At 34.0% G+C, this 16,575-nt stretch overlaps 1 protein-coding gene and 1 long non-coding RNA gene across 6 annotated transcripts in view; one reads left to right on the top strand and one right to left on the bottom strand.

Annotated features, from left to right (window-relative positions):
- The window catches only part of TRAPPC13 (trafficking protein particle complex subunit 13), a 38,688-nt gene that overhangs the window by 17,321 nt on the left and 4,792 nt on the right, over nucleotides 1-16,575 (top strand). For 3 of the 5 annotated variants that reach the window (XM_036117460.2, XM_036117459.2, XM_036117464.2), the window contains exons 5-10: nucleotides 4,631-4,758; nucleotides 7,500-7,572; nucleotides 8,894-8,938; nucleotides 12,083-12,100; nucleotides 14,087-14,220; nucleotides 16,173-16,371. In XM_036117460.2, coding sequence (XP_035973353.2) covers nucleotides 4,631-4,758; nucleotides 7,500-7,572; nucleotides 8,894-8,938; nucleotides 12,083-12,100; nucleotides 14,087-14,220; nucleotides 16,173-16,371 — 597 coding nt within the window. The remainder of the gene's footprint in view (nucleotides 1-4,630; nucleotides 4,759-7,499; nucleotides 7,573-8,893; nucleotides 8,939-12,082; nucleotides 12,101-14,086; nucleotides 14,221-16,172; nucleotides 16,372-16,575) is intronic. The other 2 variants (XM_036117462.2, XM_036117461.2) reach the window with 1 other exon arrangement.
- On the bottom strand, nucleotides 14,671-16,268 carry LOC144381130 (uncharacterized). The gene is made up of 2 exons (XR_013445785.1): nucleotides 16,133-16,268; nucleotides 14,671-15,922 (listed from the first exon to the last, which is right to left on the bottom strand). It is a non-coding gene; the product is annotated as an uncharacterized LOC144381130 (long non-coding RNA).

Below are 16,575 nucleotides of genomic sequence, written 5' to 3'. Positions count from 1 at the left end.
ATTTTGTTACTGTTTCCATTTGCCTGGTGTGCCTTTGTCCATCTTTTTATTTTTAGCCTTTCTCATTTTGTTTTTATTTATGTTTCTCTTATATTACACATAGTTGGGTCTTGCTTTGTGAGTCATATTGAATTTTTTTATTAGATGAATTAAGTCCCTTCACGTTTATCTATAAGTTTATATGGTCAGTTTCAAATATGTCACATTGTTTTCTATTTAAATAGTAAGCATATTATGTTACATCTGCTATGCCTTTTTTCTCCACGCAACGTGTTTTCATTCCTTATTTTTCAAATAATTTTTGTGTTTAGGGAAGTTTGTATTTTGTTTTACATTTTGCCTTTGTATTTATGCCTTTTATGATATATCCCCCCTTTGCTGTTTCTTACTTGGCTGCTTACTGTAGGGCTTTTAGTCTTTAATAGTGTCCTTTAACTCTTACCTATTGCTTAGACCACTTTCCTTTTCCCCCTTCTCGTATCTTCCCATTTTTATTTGTATATTGATTGGATGGAGATTTCTCAAGTAGATTGCTCCAGACATGCTTGTGGGGGTAATATCCTCAGAGCCTTGAAATGTCCAAAAGTGTTTTTATACTTGAAGGACAGTTTGGCTGGATATAAAATCCTTCATTTACATTTTCCTTCCTTATGTTTTCTGAAAATGCTACTCCTTTGTTACTTAGCTGTATATGCTGTTTTTGAGAGGACTGATGCCAGTCATATTCTCTTGCCTTGTAAGTTATTTGGTAATTTTTCCTGGAGGCCCTGGGGATTTTTTTTTTCCTGTATGTTTTAGAATTGGTCGTTTGATGTCATTTCTCTGATAGCAAGTGGACCCTTTCAATATGTAGATTTAGATCTTTTGTTTCTAGAAAGTTTTCATGGATTTTAATAGTAGTTGTATTCAGTTATTTCGTTTGTCATTTCACGTTTCTAATATGATTTGTGTCCTTTTTTTCTTTCCTGAATTCAATCAACTATTTACATTCTTCTCTAACAAAATTTTAGCCCCATGCTAAAACAACACCACCAACAAATTTAGCTTTGTTTTTAAAATTTCTCATTCTAGGTGTTTTTTTATATTTCGTATGTTCTCTTGAGGGTATTTAATTCAGTTTGAGTATTTTACTATAGTTTTCTCTTAGTATACAGTAGTTAGTTCACTATTGGTTTTGGGTGGCAGTTTTTATCAGGGAATTGTCTCAGTTCTCATCTACTTTTATAGTATTTTTTGTATAGATGAAGACTGTTGGTAGCTTTGCATTCTGTGAAATGTAGTTTGGGTGCTTTGATATTCCTAATTCAAAAACACCCTCTTAAAGCATTGTGAGCAAAGTGTGGTTTCTTTACTGGGTGGCTTTTGGGAAGGCTGATGGAGGAGGAAGGGGTTGTGTGTTCCTTAAATTTTCTTTTTTTTTTTTAAGATTTTATTTGTCAGAGAGCGCACAAGCAGGGGGAGCGGCAGGCAGAGGGAGAAGCAGGCTCCCCTCTGAGCAGGGAGCCCGACGTGGGGCTCGATCCCAGGACCCTGGGATCATGCCCTGAGCCGAAGGCAGACGCTTAACCGACTGAGCCACCCAGGAGCCCCAAATTTTCTCTTTTCATGTGAATTGTAGTGTCCTAAATTTTTCCTCTTCCCTCCACAGTTTCCAAAAGGTGTCTCTCCTTTTAACTCTTTTTCAAAACCCTGACGTGTTTTCTTTCCTGTCAAACAACTGTTACGTCCCTTTCCTATAGACCGTGCTCTCATCTTCCGGTAATGCCCTTTCTCAGTATTTTCACGCTTAGAACAGACTTTGTCTTTCTGGAAGTGGTTTAGATCAGTGTTAGACCTATCTCTTCTCTTTCTCTTCAGCTCAACTTTTCCTGAACTTCTCTTATTCTTTGCAAAGGCTTATGGCAAGAGCATGAGAAATAGCTTACAAAAATTTGATATTTGCCTACTTACAGGTAATTTGAAGTTTGGACATTTGCTGCTTTCTACTTATACTAACACAAGGTTTAGTATAGTTTTATTTGTTTTTGTTTTGTTTTTTGTTTTTGTTTTTGTTTTGTGGATGACTTGGGAGATCATAATTATACTGCTGCTATTACTTCAGCTACCCAGACTTCTGTCCTCAAAACTTTTTTTTATAACTCCTGGAATTTTGAAATCAAGAAGAGAGATTGTGAATCTGTACTTTTTTTATTCTTTTACTGTCAGCTTAGTTTTGTTTTTGTTTTTTGTTTTTTTTAAGATTTTATTTCTTTATCTGACAGAGAGAGACAGCCAGAGAGGGAACACAAGCAGGGGGCGTGGGAGAGGGAGAAGCAGGCTTCCCACTGAGCAGGGAGCCCGATGCGGGGCTCGATCCCAGGACCCTGGGATCATGACCTGAGCTGAAGATAGGTGCTTAACCAACTGAGCCACCCAGGTGCCCCACCCCCCCCCGAAACCCTCTGTTTCCTGGGGTCCAGGGTCCCTAGTCTCTCATGGTTCATCTTCCTTTCCGACTCTTGATTTCAGCTCAGGTCTGGATCTCAGGGTTGTGAGGTCAGGCCCCTCTTGAGAGAAAAAAAAAAAAAGTATTCCCCTATCCCAGGCCAGCCTTCTATTTCTCCACTACTATTTTCCCCAAACATTTAAATTCAACAGAGGCAGGGATTTTGGTCCGTTTTGTTCACTGATGTATCTCCAGCTCCTGGCAAAGCCCTGGCCTATAGTAGGTAATAAGAAAGTAAATGGTTGGTGCAGCATTATTTATAATAGCGAAAAAGAAAAAAAGATGCAAGTGTTCAGCCGTATATATATTAATACTGTAGTTGTGACACTTAAAAAAATGACACAGAGGAAAACATACTGGACAGAAAGCCCATGGGTTTGAGTGTTTCTTTTTTTTAACCCCCTCTTCTCTGGTTTCTAAAATGTTTAAGGAATTTTTATTTATTTTTTTTTTTTTAAAAAGATTTTATTTATTTATTTGACAGAGAGAGAGCGAGAGCAGGAACACAAGCAGGGGGAGTGGGAGAGGGAGAAGCAGGCTTCCTGCCGAGCAGGGAGCCCGATGCGGGACTCGATCCCAGGACCCTGGGATCATGACCTGAGCCGAAGGCAGATGCTTAACGACTGAGCCACCCAGGCACCCCAGGAATTTTTAATCTTAGTTCCGTTACTTACTAGTTGTATAACCTTAGGGAAGTTGTTACTTCTCTGTGCCTTGGTTTTATTGTCTGTAAAATGGGAATAGTATGACTGCCTACTTAGGATTGTAGATATTAAATGAATAATGAGCTTAGAACAAGGCCTTGCACATAGAGAGTGCCCAATAAATTTGAGTTCCTGCTATTTTATAACTGAATATAACGACCAAAGAGATAGCACAAATAAATATCCCGCTTCACAGTGCCTAGCATTAAGAATGTTAGATTAGAATTAACTGCAGAAAACCTGTTAAGTTTTTTAAAAACAAAGACTTAATAGAATCCAAGCTTTTATATAAAAACTTCCCCTAATCCTTATGACCTAGCATGATCTTTACTTTCTGTGAATTTTTCTTAACATTTGCCTCAAAGTTTCATCATAACATCATTCAGTATTCAACACGTATTTATTAATTACCTAGTATGGTGTCAGGCATCAGGTTGTAGTAGTGAGTAAGAGAAGACAAAAGAGGTTTGTGCCTCCATAGACCTTACATTTTCGGTAGGGTGGGCAGAAACAGGTATACAAAATACTAAAAATAAGTAACTAGAGATTGTGGTAAATGTTACAAGGGAAGTTAAATTTGAATGTGACAGAAAGTGACTGAGATTAAGGGAGGATGCCATTTATGACAATTAGAGTGAGAAATGTTCGAAAAGAAATAAAGGGGGAATGTAATAGAAAGCAACTGGGTGTTATTTTAGAGAAGATAGTCCTTTCTTTGTTGGTGACCTTAATGCTGATGTCTAGTTCTACAAATACCATCTGATACTGTTTTGCATAGTACTTTATCTTTTAGTGTTCCATAGTAGCACATGTGTACACATCTATCTCTGTCCCTGGGATATCCATCTGTATGTATGTTTTAAAGCCGTATATTCATATTGATGCCTCTCATTCCAACTCAACACCACAAGTTTCGTTGCAGCCTTCTCCCTTTCCTTATTTGCCCCTTTTTTTCTCCAAAGGTGAGAAGCTTCTCTCTTGTTATCCATAGTATTTTTTTTGTTTAGTCCCGGTATACACATAACTGTTGCAGAATTGCTAATCCATACCCCTGTGAACAAGCAAACATACTAGCTAGAGTACAATATTCGTGTGCCATTCTTTTTGTCTCTAGCTTTTGTTAGCCAAACTAACTTAGGTTAGTTCTTTTTTTCCCATTCCTCCTTCCCACTGTGGTTGTGTTCATTTGGTACTATTTGTATTCCATTACCTATTCCCCCTACTTCCTGGCTGATTTTTATTTATTTAATTTGGGTGTGCATGTATGAAACATGAACGTGGTTCTAAGCTACAGAGCTCTATAGAAAGATTGACACCAAGAAGTGTTGCTCCCCGTCAACCCTGCTTCCTTGTTCCTGCTCCCCTATTTTCACTCATACCCAGTCACACCCTGTAGGTAACCAGTCTCATTTGGATTTTTTTTTAATCTCTTTTTTTCAAGGCTGATCTTCAGACAAGTTCTCAGCGTTTAAATCTTTCAGCCTCCAATGCTGCAGTGGCTGAACTTAAACCTGATTGTTGTATTGATGATGTCATACACCATGAAGTAAAGGAAATTGGAACACACATGTAAGGATTAATTTTACTAGTTCTCAAAGGCTTTTACTTATGTATGCCTTTATTTGAAATTTTCGCTTTACGTACATTTAGCATCAAGCCTAAGAATCTACTTAGGAAGGAATTTAATGTTATAAGCTTACGTGCTTACCACAAACGAACTTTAAGCAAAATGTTTGTTTTATAGGGGAAAATATGTTAATTTATTTTCCTTTATTTCTGTTTTCGTGTTTGCATCTACAGACGATCTTATACAAAAAATAAAAAGCCATACAAATGTTTAAAACCCAGGTACCACTCTGACTGAAAGTACATTTATTATTTTTTGAAATGCTAGGAACTGACATTATAGTGTTTATTTTTAAATTACAACTTTTCAGTTCTGTACAACTTTTCAGTTCTGTATTTAACTATGTATGTACACTTTACCCTGAGAATTCAGAAATACAGAACCAAAGTAAGACAAGCTATGAGAAAAAAATCTCAAATTATGTATTCCTGGCCTATGTATATATTTCAGTGTGAATCCTCTATTTTTCTTTGTCTGAGAGGCAAATATGAAAATTTCAGCCATTTAAAGTAATTTTAGACTTCATCTGCCTTACCATCCCCACATACAATCAATTTACAAAGTCCTGTTAGTTCTTACTAACTGTATGTCATTATCCCCCCCTTCTTCATCTCCACCTATGTCACCATTTTTGCCTCTCTTCCGTGACTTAAAGAAGTATATAACATTAGCTGTTAATCAATTCATTGTGGTGACATCTCTTTTGTAAGCACTTCTTGGTATATAGTCTGTGGTTGGTATAAGCTTTGGAGTCAAAATCTAAAGAGTTCAAATTTCACCTCCATCATTTATTAATTACGTGGTCTTGGATAAGTCACTTAACTCTTCAGTGATCTACCACCACCCTTAGAAAATTCTTTGTATTGGCTTTACAAAGTTCTCTAGAACCTAATCCTTACCAGCCGCTTTAGTTCTTACCTTTTCTCACTCCTCCCTCCTTTATACTGAGTCGTATTGGAAGTCTCTTTCTTTTGCACTCCTCTATGACTTGAGATAAATTCTTCCTTTCCTAAGGAATGCCTGTGTTCTTTTTCTAGCTTACTTCCACTTCTTCATATCTCAGATTCACCATGACTTCTCGAAGAGGCTTTCCTGACCTCCAAGACTAAATTAAATACCCCTTTTAATGTATTCTATAACATCCACAACTTGTCATTTTTTCAGTCTTCTACTTAAAATTAATTACTTAGTGCCTGTCATTTCCATTAGAGTATGAGTTCCATGAAGTCGGCTGTATCTCCACAATCTACCAGGGAATAGTGGTCAATATTTGTTGAAATAGAGTTTATTGAAATTTATTGAATTTTTTGTTATATTTATTATAATGATTAAATTTTATTAAAAATTTGTTAAGTTTATTGAAGTTTATTAAATGTGTAAAAACCTCCTTTCAGAGAAAATGATTCTCTTGTGGAATTAAATAGCAAATAATGACATGGAACTCAAATCTAAATCTGGCTTCCAAAAACCCATACCCTGCTATACTGCTTCCTACTGTGAGCAGTTACTGTGTTTTTGATCAACTCTGTATCCCTAGACCTGGCTTATGTACACTTAACTTATAAAAGAGAAATTGAAGTTCCTGTAATGTCACCACAGAGTGCAACCACTATTAAAATATTAATATACGATTTTCTAGTTTTTTTATGTGCGTTTATATAACAGATTTGTATAAATAATTTAAATAATATTTTTCAAAATTTTGATCAGATCAAGATGGTTTTATCTTTTTCAGTGCACTGTGAACATTTTCCCACTTGAATCAGTGTTCTTTGAAAACATTATTTTTAAGATAGTTTTATATTATATTCTTGGACCATATACTTTAATTTGTTTACACCAATGTTGGACTTTAGATTATTTCTAGTCTCCTGCTGTTATAAATAACACAGTAATGAGCACCTTAGTATTTCCTGTGGTAGATTGCTTGTAGTGGGTACCATAGGGGCATATAAGCATTTTTAAGACTTTTCCTTAAGGCTTGTTTTCTAAATCTCTTATAACCACAAGCAGTGTAGAGAGTCACTTTCTCTAAACCCTCACCAATCATGGTAACACCTCTAAAGAATTTTTTCAAATCTTAAGAGGTAGAAAAATTGTGTCTCGTTATTTTATTTCTTTGACTTCTTGTGAGGCTGAACATTTTCACATTTTTGTTAGCCATTTATGGTACTGTGATCTATCTATGTATCCTTTTCTCCTATTTTGAGCAAGACTCTAATGTTTTGCTTACGAGATTCATTTTGTTAGAAGTATTTTATCCCATTTTGTCTGCTTTTTGTTTTAATGTGGTTTTGATTTATTCAGTTTATAAATTTATAAGACTTTTCCATTGCCCATTTATATTAAAGTCTTTCCCCATCCTAGGATTTTTTTGAATTTGTATTTTTTTCTTCTAATTTATATGAACACTTAATTTGTACATACAACTATTTGATTATTCTGGGATTTGTTTTGGAATATATTTCACCATGGTATATTTAATTTTGCTAATCAGAGTTTTCTTGTTCATGGAATTACATTTTTATCTGCTAAAACTCTTTTTTTCCTACTCTAGGCCCATTTGGCTTCACTTTTACACCATTGGTATTAATATTTTCCAAATTTGTGAGTAGAATTGAGGTGTATTAGATTTATTATTAAACAAAATCAAAGATGATTCAAAGATATCTTTCCATTTCAGCTTGGTGTGTGCAGTGAGCTATACAACTCAGGGTGGAGAAAAAATGTATTTTAGAAAATTCTTCAAATTTCAGGTATTAAATGTGACAATGTAAATAGTTTTTAGATGCCTTTTTTCCCCCTATGAAGTTATTCCTATTAACTGCAGTGAAAACAGGCTCCAGATAAAACAAGTAGCTTCATATGTTTGGATTTGTCATATTACTAGAAATCTAAAGTCAGACTAAATTAAGTAAAAGCAGAGAAATTATCATTGTCAGTGTAATATTTCACCTGAAGTTTTTTTTAAGTTTCTTTATTATTATTATTATTTTTTTTGTAATCTCTGTACCCATCAAGGGGCTCGAACTCCCACCCCCAAGATCAAGAGTCATACACTCTTCTGACTGAGCCAGCCAGGCACCCCTCATTTACGGATTTTTATCCATAAAAAATTGTCCTGTTTTTATGCCTTGACAAAACTCACAAGAATAAACAAGAGGGATAAAATGAGTGTAAAGTCCAGATAAATTAAGTGTAAATCATATCAAATTTCTAAAGAAATATTTAAATGAGAGATAATTGACTTGGGCTGAGTGGACCAAGCTTCCTTCCGGTATTCCATGAGTCCAAAGTTGTAGGTAGAGTTCTGTATTTATACACAGTTTTCACTCCATGATTAAAAATAGTTGAAAACCACTGGTTTAACATAGGCAAGTATATGCGAGAAGGGATGAGATGACCATATATAACTAAATTAGATCTAGATATTATGCTATATATATTTTTCATACCTGTTTTTAAGTGGAAGAAAAAGTACTATCAGTAGGAGTGAATGAATGAATGAATGAATGAATAAATAAATAAAATGTACCCAGATTTATTTTGGGGCACCTGGCTGGCTCATTAGGTGGAGCATGTGACTCTTGATCTTGGGGTCTTGAGTTCAAGCCCCATGGTAGGCGTAGAGATTACTTGAAAAAACAAAACTTTCTTAAAAAAAAGGAAAAAATTTTGCTATTGCTTTGCTGTATCATTAAGATTTTGCATGCCCTTTAAAAGAAAATAAAAGATTTGTCTGCTTATTTTAATAAACATTTTTGTGGAATACATATGGAAAAATACATAAAATACATGTATTGAGTTTAGCAAAATATTATGAAGTAAACACACATGTAACTCATGTGACTGTCACCCAATTAAGAAATGATGGTTGTCTTTTAGAAATGTATTTGGGATTGTTGTTTGGTTTTCTTGTTGTTGTTTTTGCAAAAATAATTGCATAGCTATTAAAAAAGCTTTTTACAATTAAAATTGGAAAATGCCTTTGACAGATTTAAGCCCTGTGATTTAAAATAAATAAAAATAAATGGTCAAATGATAATCTCCTCTGATTGATATGCTTTATTCAACTAGGTTCTCAAACCATTGGATGTGAAAACCAAATTTTACAATGCGGAGGTAAGTGTTCAGCACTTAATAGGAATTCAGATAAAACAGTAAGATCTTATTTGACTAAAATTCTGATGTATTACATTTCATTTCATGTTGAAGTAAATTGCTGAGAGGACTGTGAATTATTTGTGAAAAATGAGCCTAAAATTCAATCAGAAGAGAATAATTTCATTGTAGATCTTTTAATCTGCTGTTTTTAAATTACATAGAATCAGTATATCTTGAATTTTATTCTTGTTAATTTCATGATGCTTTCACCTCCTTTCATTAAATGATTGCCCTAAACTTCCATTTAATGATTATTATTGCTGTCTAAAAACATCAGCAATTTGTTAAATATTTACAGTGTGATTCTGATACCATAAAAATTGAAGTAGTCAATCTAATCCTGCAAAAATGATTTAATATTCTTGGAAAATATTGATAAATAGAGCTCAAGAAATTAAATTCTTTGTCCTGGGAAATCAGTGTGTCAGGTGCAGTTTAGTTCTTAAGTTCAGTGAATGGTTAGAAATACTTTTTGGGAGAAACAAGTTTGGCAAAAATAGAAATATGGTAACATTTAGAATAGAAGTTTATCTTCTATTCGAACAAAAGAGATAAAATAGACTTTGCCATAGAAGGAAGATTTTATTGTTCGGATTTCTTTTTTAAAATTCTACTTAAAAAAAAATAAAATAAAAATTCTACTTTATCTTGGCTTCTAGAGTTCCACAAAAAGCAGATTTCCTAATGGGCCCCTTACTCCTGCAAAAATCTCATCTTTCATACCACAGTGATAAATTCAGAAATACTAAAATACAGTATTTTAAAATAAAAATTCTGTCTTTATTACTCTAAACCAAATGATCAGAAATTTGTAGTACCATGTCAAATTTGGTATGTATTTTTACCATCAGCATCTGAGTTTTTATTCAATGTAGTTTGTACTATAACTGGGCATACCAGGAGGTATCTAAGATAAGGAATCTGACCTGCAGTAAAGCAGGAAAAAAGAAAAAAGTGCATAAAGTAATAAAACTACCTAGTATAGTATATATAGTGAATTTGAAGTACTATAGGAAGTCTGGGGCTGAGATTTTACAGTAGTCTTCAGAGAAGATGAGAAGGGGAACTGGAGCGGAGTCTGGAAATAATAGATGTTGGAAACATAAAAGTGTCAAAGCAGTGAAGGCATTCTAAACAGAATTACAAATGCACATGGAATATTGAGTACATAAGTGAAGAATATACATATTTCATGGGAGGATACAGTCTCATCAAGGGGATTACTAGATGTTTAGAGTTAACATTTCAGGGGGTAAGGGAGTTGCCATACTACATGTGTGTTCTGCCTTTTTTGTTTTACTGGACTACTTTTGATTAATTATAGTATAGCTATTCTGCTTATTGAATTTTAAGTGGTCTTAATTTATCATTTTGCTGGGAAAGAGTTCATCCATAGTATGAAGGAAGATAGGTAACTATTCTGCTAGAATACGTATGTTTGCAAATTAGAAGCCAGTAGGGCTGTAGGAGGTCTTTTTCTTATAATTGACTCCTAGGAAGGCACATACTAAACTATTTTAGGTTTTCTTTGCTGCAAATGTGGTGGTACATTAAGATACTTGTCAAATAGTTTTATAACACTAATATTCAGAGTGATTTTTGCAGTTTTTTTAAATTACTAATTATTCCATGAATAATATTATAAATGTGATATACTCCCCAAAAGGAAGGGGGAAAAACCCCACAATTCTACCACACCAAAAAAATAATGGGCTTTTCATTAATTCATGTTCTCTTTCAGATTTTACTCACTTATTTTTAATACTGGTTTTTTAATCATAGTAACAGTTTGCTGCTTTTTTCAGTTAACATTATAAACAGAATCTGGAATCTTTGCCAACAAACATCAGCTAAAAAAATTTGTGAAATTCTGAACCTTTGAAAATAGAGATTTCTTTAAAAACCAGGAGCGAACAAATAGTATTTTTAGGGTCTCTAGGATATTCAGTATTACCTATTAGGCAGACAAATACTATTCAGCCTGTAGGACCAAGCAGATTCTATTGACCCCAAATAGAAAATTCAGGTAAATTATAGGAGTTCTCAAACCACACTGATACCAGTAGGTGATGTTTATTACTCTGTGCCATAGTTCTTACACATTGACTTTTATTAGCCCCACATTGGTCTCAAACATGTTTTTTTACACTGTTTCTAATAATTCTAGTAATATGTGAATCACTGAAAGGAAAACAAGTTTTATGAGAAACTTTGTTGTAATCTTCTAAAATAGGAAAGAAGATTGGTGACATTAGCAACTAGGATTCAAACATTGGGTCACCTGCTGGGAATAGGGCTCCATACCAGGTACTAGAGAGAAATAAATATAAACTGGACATCTTCCCAATCCTCAGGGTACTTAGATCTAGTGGAGGAGACAAACATGAGAAAATTGCAATGTAAGCACCACCCCGTAGATCATAAAGTATACTTAGACTCCGGGAACATCAGAGGTGAAAAAGTATTTTTAGCAATGGGTTGGACAAAAGAGGCAACATTTGAGATGAGCCTTGATAAACAAGTAGTCTTAGAAGTATATATAAAAAAAAAAACAAACTATAAAATATATTAACAAGAAAAGAATAAACTCTCAGTTGTCTGATGTGGTCTAGCCCAGCATTTCCTGAAGAGTAATGCATGGAACTCTAATCACTGAAGATGCTCCTTGAAAAAATGCTTCCATTAGTAGATAAATTTAGGAGAAGCTGTACAGTACAGTGTATAACTACTCTGATTGTGGAGGAGAGTGTATAACCATCCTAAGTAATCCATGAAGAATTACAGTGTAGGTAAAGAATTTCTAGAACTAGAAAGGCATGCGATATACCTTTCTCACCCAAATGTGTCCTTGAATATTTGCTCCTGTTTAAATATTCACCTAGAATGTTCTCTGTTCATTTAACCATAGCAGTTTCACCTATTTAGAAAAATGATGTCATATTCCTTTGTTACTTTCTGTTTACTTCTTTGTTTTACTAATGCTGTCTTGTTTAGAAAATTAAAAAAAAATGCAGAAATGCATTTTATTTTAAAGTTAGTTATTCTTTTTCTTTAACATTTAATTCTGATTTTTCTAATTTTTCTTTTTTATTTTTCCATTAGAGTGACCTCAGTTCTGTGGTAATTTGATTTTTTATTATAAATTTATATGCTTTTCTTACTTACCACTTTTTGACTCTGCCTAATTAATCTCTCTTTACAAAACATAGTGGAAAAACAAAGTTAGTTGTGAATACCACCTATTGTGACTTTAAAAGATGTATGTAATTTGTACTTTTTATATTATATTGATTATCTTCCTCTCTGGGGAAAAATTAAATTGAAGATTAAATTATCATATTGAAACAATTATGCTCTCATTTTTAGTGTTTTTCCTTTGGGTGTTTTTTAAAAGAGGCATGTTAACCTCGTTAAAAATAGCCTTGGGATTTTCAGCATTTTCCTGTAAGATTCTTTACTATAATTCTTTGAGGTAAACTCTCTAGTTGAAATTTATCTTCAAGTGCACAGTGGTTTTAGTTTTATGTCTGGGTCAGGTAAAGTTGGCCCTTTGACATTAGTAAACAGAAGAACCTCAAATGTCCCCAAGTTGGCTAAAGTCATATTTTCAAATTTCTATGTAATATAAGCAGCATTTGCTTATCATATATGACTTACATAACAACAACATCAACTGCTGTAGCACAGAATTCTTAATTTTTCAAGTGTCAAATTACTTTGTACTAACTGTTCAAACTAACTTAATTTTCCATTATGCTGCTTGTTTTTCTTTCATTTTATCTAATCTCTTCCTAAATTTAAGCAGAAAATTGCATTTTTAAATTTGAAATGTGGGCTGTGGTTATATTTTTAAAAGCAATGGATTGATGGGATATATTTACTTTTTTTTTTTTTTTTGAGAAAAAGTAACAGGATAATGCCTTTAAGTGGCACATTCTTTTAGACTGATAAATCGTTGTATTTCAGTTTTCATTTGAGCACATGTGCCAAGAACTAAAGAATCTGTTTTAGTTTAGATGATAATATATTACACTATAACTTCATCATTACATTTTTGCAAATGATTTCCATTTTCCTGGATTTAATGTTTAAAATGTTTATTAGTGCCAGATTTCTTGGGTCATATTTTATTTTTTTTATTTCCGTATATATATTACTCTGAAACTTTTGAACAAAATAATTATTGAATATCCTTAGTGTGTCACTTTCTATATAGGTTTATTTCGAAAATGAACCAAGTTCTCTGTTACCCTTCAGTTATACACAAAAAAAGCCAAATCACATAAAAAGAAGGATGTTTAATATAAATAATCTAAATTTAATCCCTAAATTTTAGGAAATAAAAATTTTGTATAAAAGTACATATTTAAGTTACCCACTCATTAAAATATTGCTGAATAGCATTAGTTTTCAAATCTGTCTAAGGCTACAGAATACCTTATGTTTGATTTAGAAGCTCTATGACTGTCAAGTATAATTCACATACATTTTTTTAGCCCTAAGTATACATTTTAAATGAACCAAGAAATCACTAATGACCACTAACAAATTGCTTTAATTAAAAAGTTAAATCCTTTAAAATTATAGAATAGACTGATTATTCACTGTACTAGTGGTCCCTATACTTCCTAAACTGAAATAATATGACCATTGAAAACTATATTATGATAGAATATATAATATATATTATATATATAATGGAGACCTAATTATATTAACATATCACTGAAATGATAGGTACATAGGTATATTCATCTTACTAAATGGCATTTTAACATTTTAATGACTTACTAGAAGAATTAGGGTATCTGTGAATGAAATTCCAGTAAAATAACAATTTTTGGATATTGATACAAAAAATATTACAGTTATCCCCCATCCATTGTTTGACAAGTTATCAGTTAACTAACACTTGACTTTGCCCCTGTTAATTACGTTAGGATGACGATTTCTTTTCTTGCATTAATTATGGTAACTTTGATTTGCAGGCATGAACTAATCACAGTTGTGGTTAATATTTTTTCTTCATATAGATCAGGTATTTTTGTTGAGGTAAATATTTTAAATACCATTACACTTTGGTGGATATTTTTTTCATATCCTCAGACTGATGAAGTATTTCTCGAAGCCCAGATTCAGAATATTACAACCTCACCCATGTTTATGGAGAAAGTTTCATTGGAACCATCGATAATGTACAATGTAGCAGAATTAAACTCAGTCAGCCAAGCTGGAGAATGGTAAATATGAATTACAAAGTGTTTCTTTTTAAGTATATGAACTTTTCTAACACTTTTATTCTTGGATGGTTTGTAATTTGTATTTTAATTAATAGACCTTATTTTTCTTAGGGCAGTTTTTTTTTTTTTTTTTAAGATTTTATTTATTTGAGAGAAAGAGTGAGAGAGACATGATCACAAGCAGGGGGTGATGGGTAGAGGGAAAAGCAGACTCCCCAATGAGCAGGGACCCCCCCCAACTCACCCCCACCCCCCGCCATGCCACTGGATCCCAGGACACTGGGATCATGACCTGACCTAAAGGCAAATGCTTAACTGACTGAGCCACCCAAGCGCCCTCTTAGGAAGTTTTATGTTCACAGAAAAATTGATCAGAAAACAGAGTTCCCACATGCCCTTCCCTCTACTCATAGTCCCCTTATTATTTACATCTTGTTTTAATGTGGCACATTTGTTAAGTTGATGAACCAATATTGATAACTTTTATTCATTACAGTCCATAGTGTACATTCGGGGTTCACTCATGTCCTACATTTTGTGGGTTTTGACAAACGCAATGACATGTAATCACCATTACTGTATTACACAAAATAGTCTCAGTGCCCTAAAACTCAACTGTGCTTCACCCATTCATTCCTCCCTCCACAGAAAAATACAAAGATCCTAGCCATTTGCATTTTATGTTTTGCTGTTGGAAGCACTGTCTTTTAATTTTTATAATTCAGTGAGGTAAATCTGAAACTGTTCATCCTTTCCTGCAAATGATAAAATTGAGGCATGGGAAGGAATGATGGAGAGGTTAGAAAGGATAAAGGTGAAGGGTGAGTTTTAAGAATATTCTGTCAACATTAAAAGGAGTGGGCATAGGAATAGATCTAGTTTTTTTACAAAAATGAAATACGTATGTCTTTCTGTAGGTGATTTAAAAGAGGAAGAATAAATAAATATAAAGTTGACCTTAATATGGATAAGAAGGTAATAGCTGGAGAAAGTACCTGATTTCATTCATCAAGAATGAAACATTTACTTTTTATCTTATTATGATGGTTGAATTCAGTAAAGTTTGTAGCCTTCCAAATCCCCCCTGAGGAAAACAGTAACTTTCCAGTCTTCCCCTGATCTTTTAGTTCATTAAAAAATGATCACTGGGGCACCTGGGTGGCTCAGATGGTTAAGCATCTGCCTTCGGCTCGGGTCATGGTCCCGGGGTCCTGGGATCGAGCCCCGCATCGGGCTCCCTGCTCAGCAGGAAGCCTGCTTCTCCCTCTCCCTCTCCCCCTGCTTGTGTTCCCTCTCTCACTGTGTATCTCTCTGTCAAATAAGTAAATAAAATCTTTTAAAAAAAAAAAAAAAAAGATCACTTCGTTTACAACGGTATGTTTCTTTTTCCAAACTATTTTCTTTGAATTATAGAGAAATGGGACAGAATACTTTAGGTTTTGATTTCTGTTGCATTTTTTTCAGGTAATTGATACATACCCAGTATTTTAGGTAATATATTGCATTCTATTATAAGGAACTTAAAGATTTTCCCTGTCACCTGAAAAATTTAAAGAAAAATAAATCCTCTCAGTTCAGGTCCTTTTTCATTTGTATTGAAACCACTGATCTGTTCTATTGAAGATATTTGGATGGTAAATCATTCAGTTCCTGTCCAAAGGAACAATCACAGCCATGGTTTTTCTTTTTTATTAAAACGACGCTAGGGGCGCCTGGGTGGCTCAGTCGTTAAGCGTCTGCCTTCGGCTCAGGTCATGATCCTAGGGTCCTGGGATCGAGCCCCACACCGGCCCCCTGCTCGGCGGGAAGCCTGCTTCTCCCTCTCCCACTCCCCCTGCTTGTGTTCCCTCTCTCGCTGTGTCTCTCTCTGTCAAATAAATAAAATCTTTAAAAAAAAAAAAAAAAAAACGACGCTAGAGAAATTTCTCCATCTCTCTCTCCACCCCTCTCAGTGTAACTACGTTTGGGTCAAGAGCGTATTTGCAGCCCATGGATACACGCCAGTATTTGTACTGCCTAAAACCCAAGAAGGAGTTTGCAGAAAAAGCAGGCATCATTAAAGGAGTAACAGTAATTGGAAAATTGGATATAGTGTGGAAAACAAATCTAGGTGAAAGGGGAAGATTACAGACCAGCCAACTTCAGCGAATGGTGAGTCTAGAAAAAACGTCGGAGGGGGTTTTGGTGTTTGGGGGTCAGATAGTTAGAACAACTTAAATTTTCCTAGGTGCATCACTAAAAATCAGCACTGTAAAAGGCATTAATATTATCCATAAATAAAAGATAAAAGACTAATAATTTTACTGATCTCTAGGTAGAAACTTGGTATTGAGATGAATGAAAAATGTTCAAATG

Source organism: Halichoerus grypus, chromosome 2 (assembly GCF_964656455.1).
Source record: "Halichoerus grypus chromosome 2, mHalGry1.hap1.1, whole genome shotgun sequence".
Classification (NCBI taxonomy): Eukaryota; Metazoa; Chordata; class Mammalia; order Carnivora; family Phocidae; genus Halichoerus; species Halichoerus grypus.
This window is presented reverse-complemented; position numbering and strand designations above follow the sequence as displayed.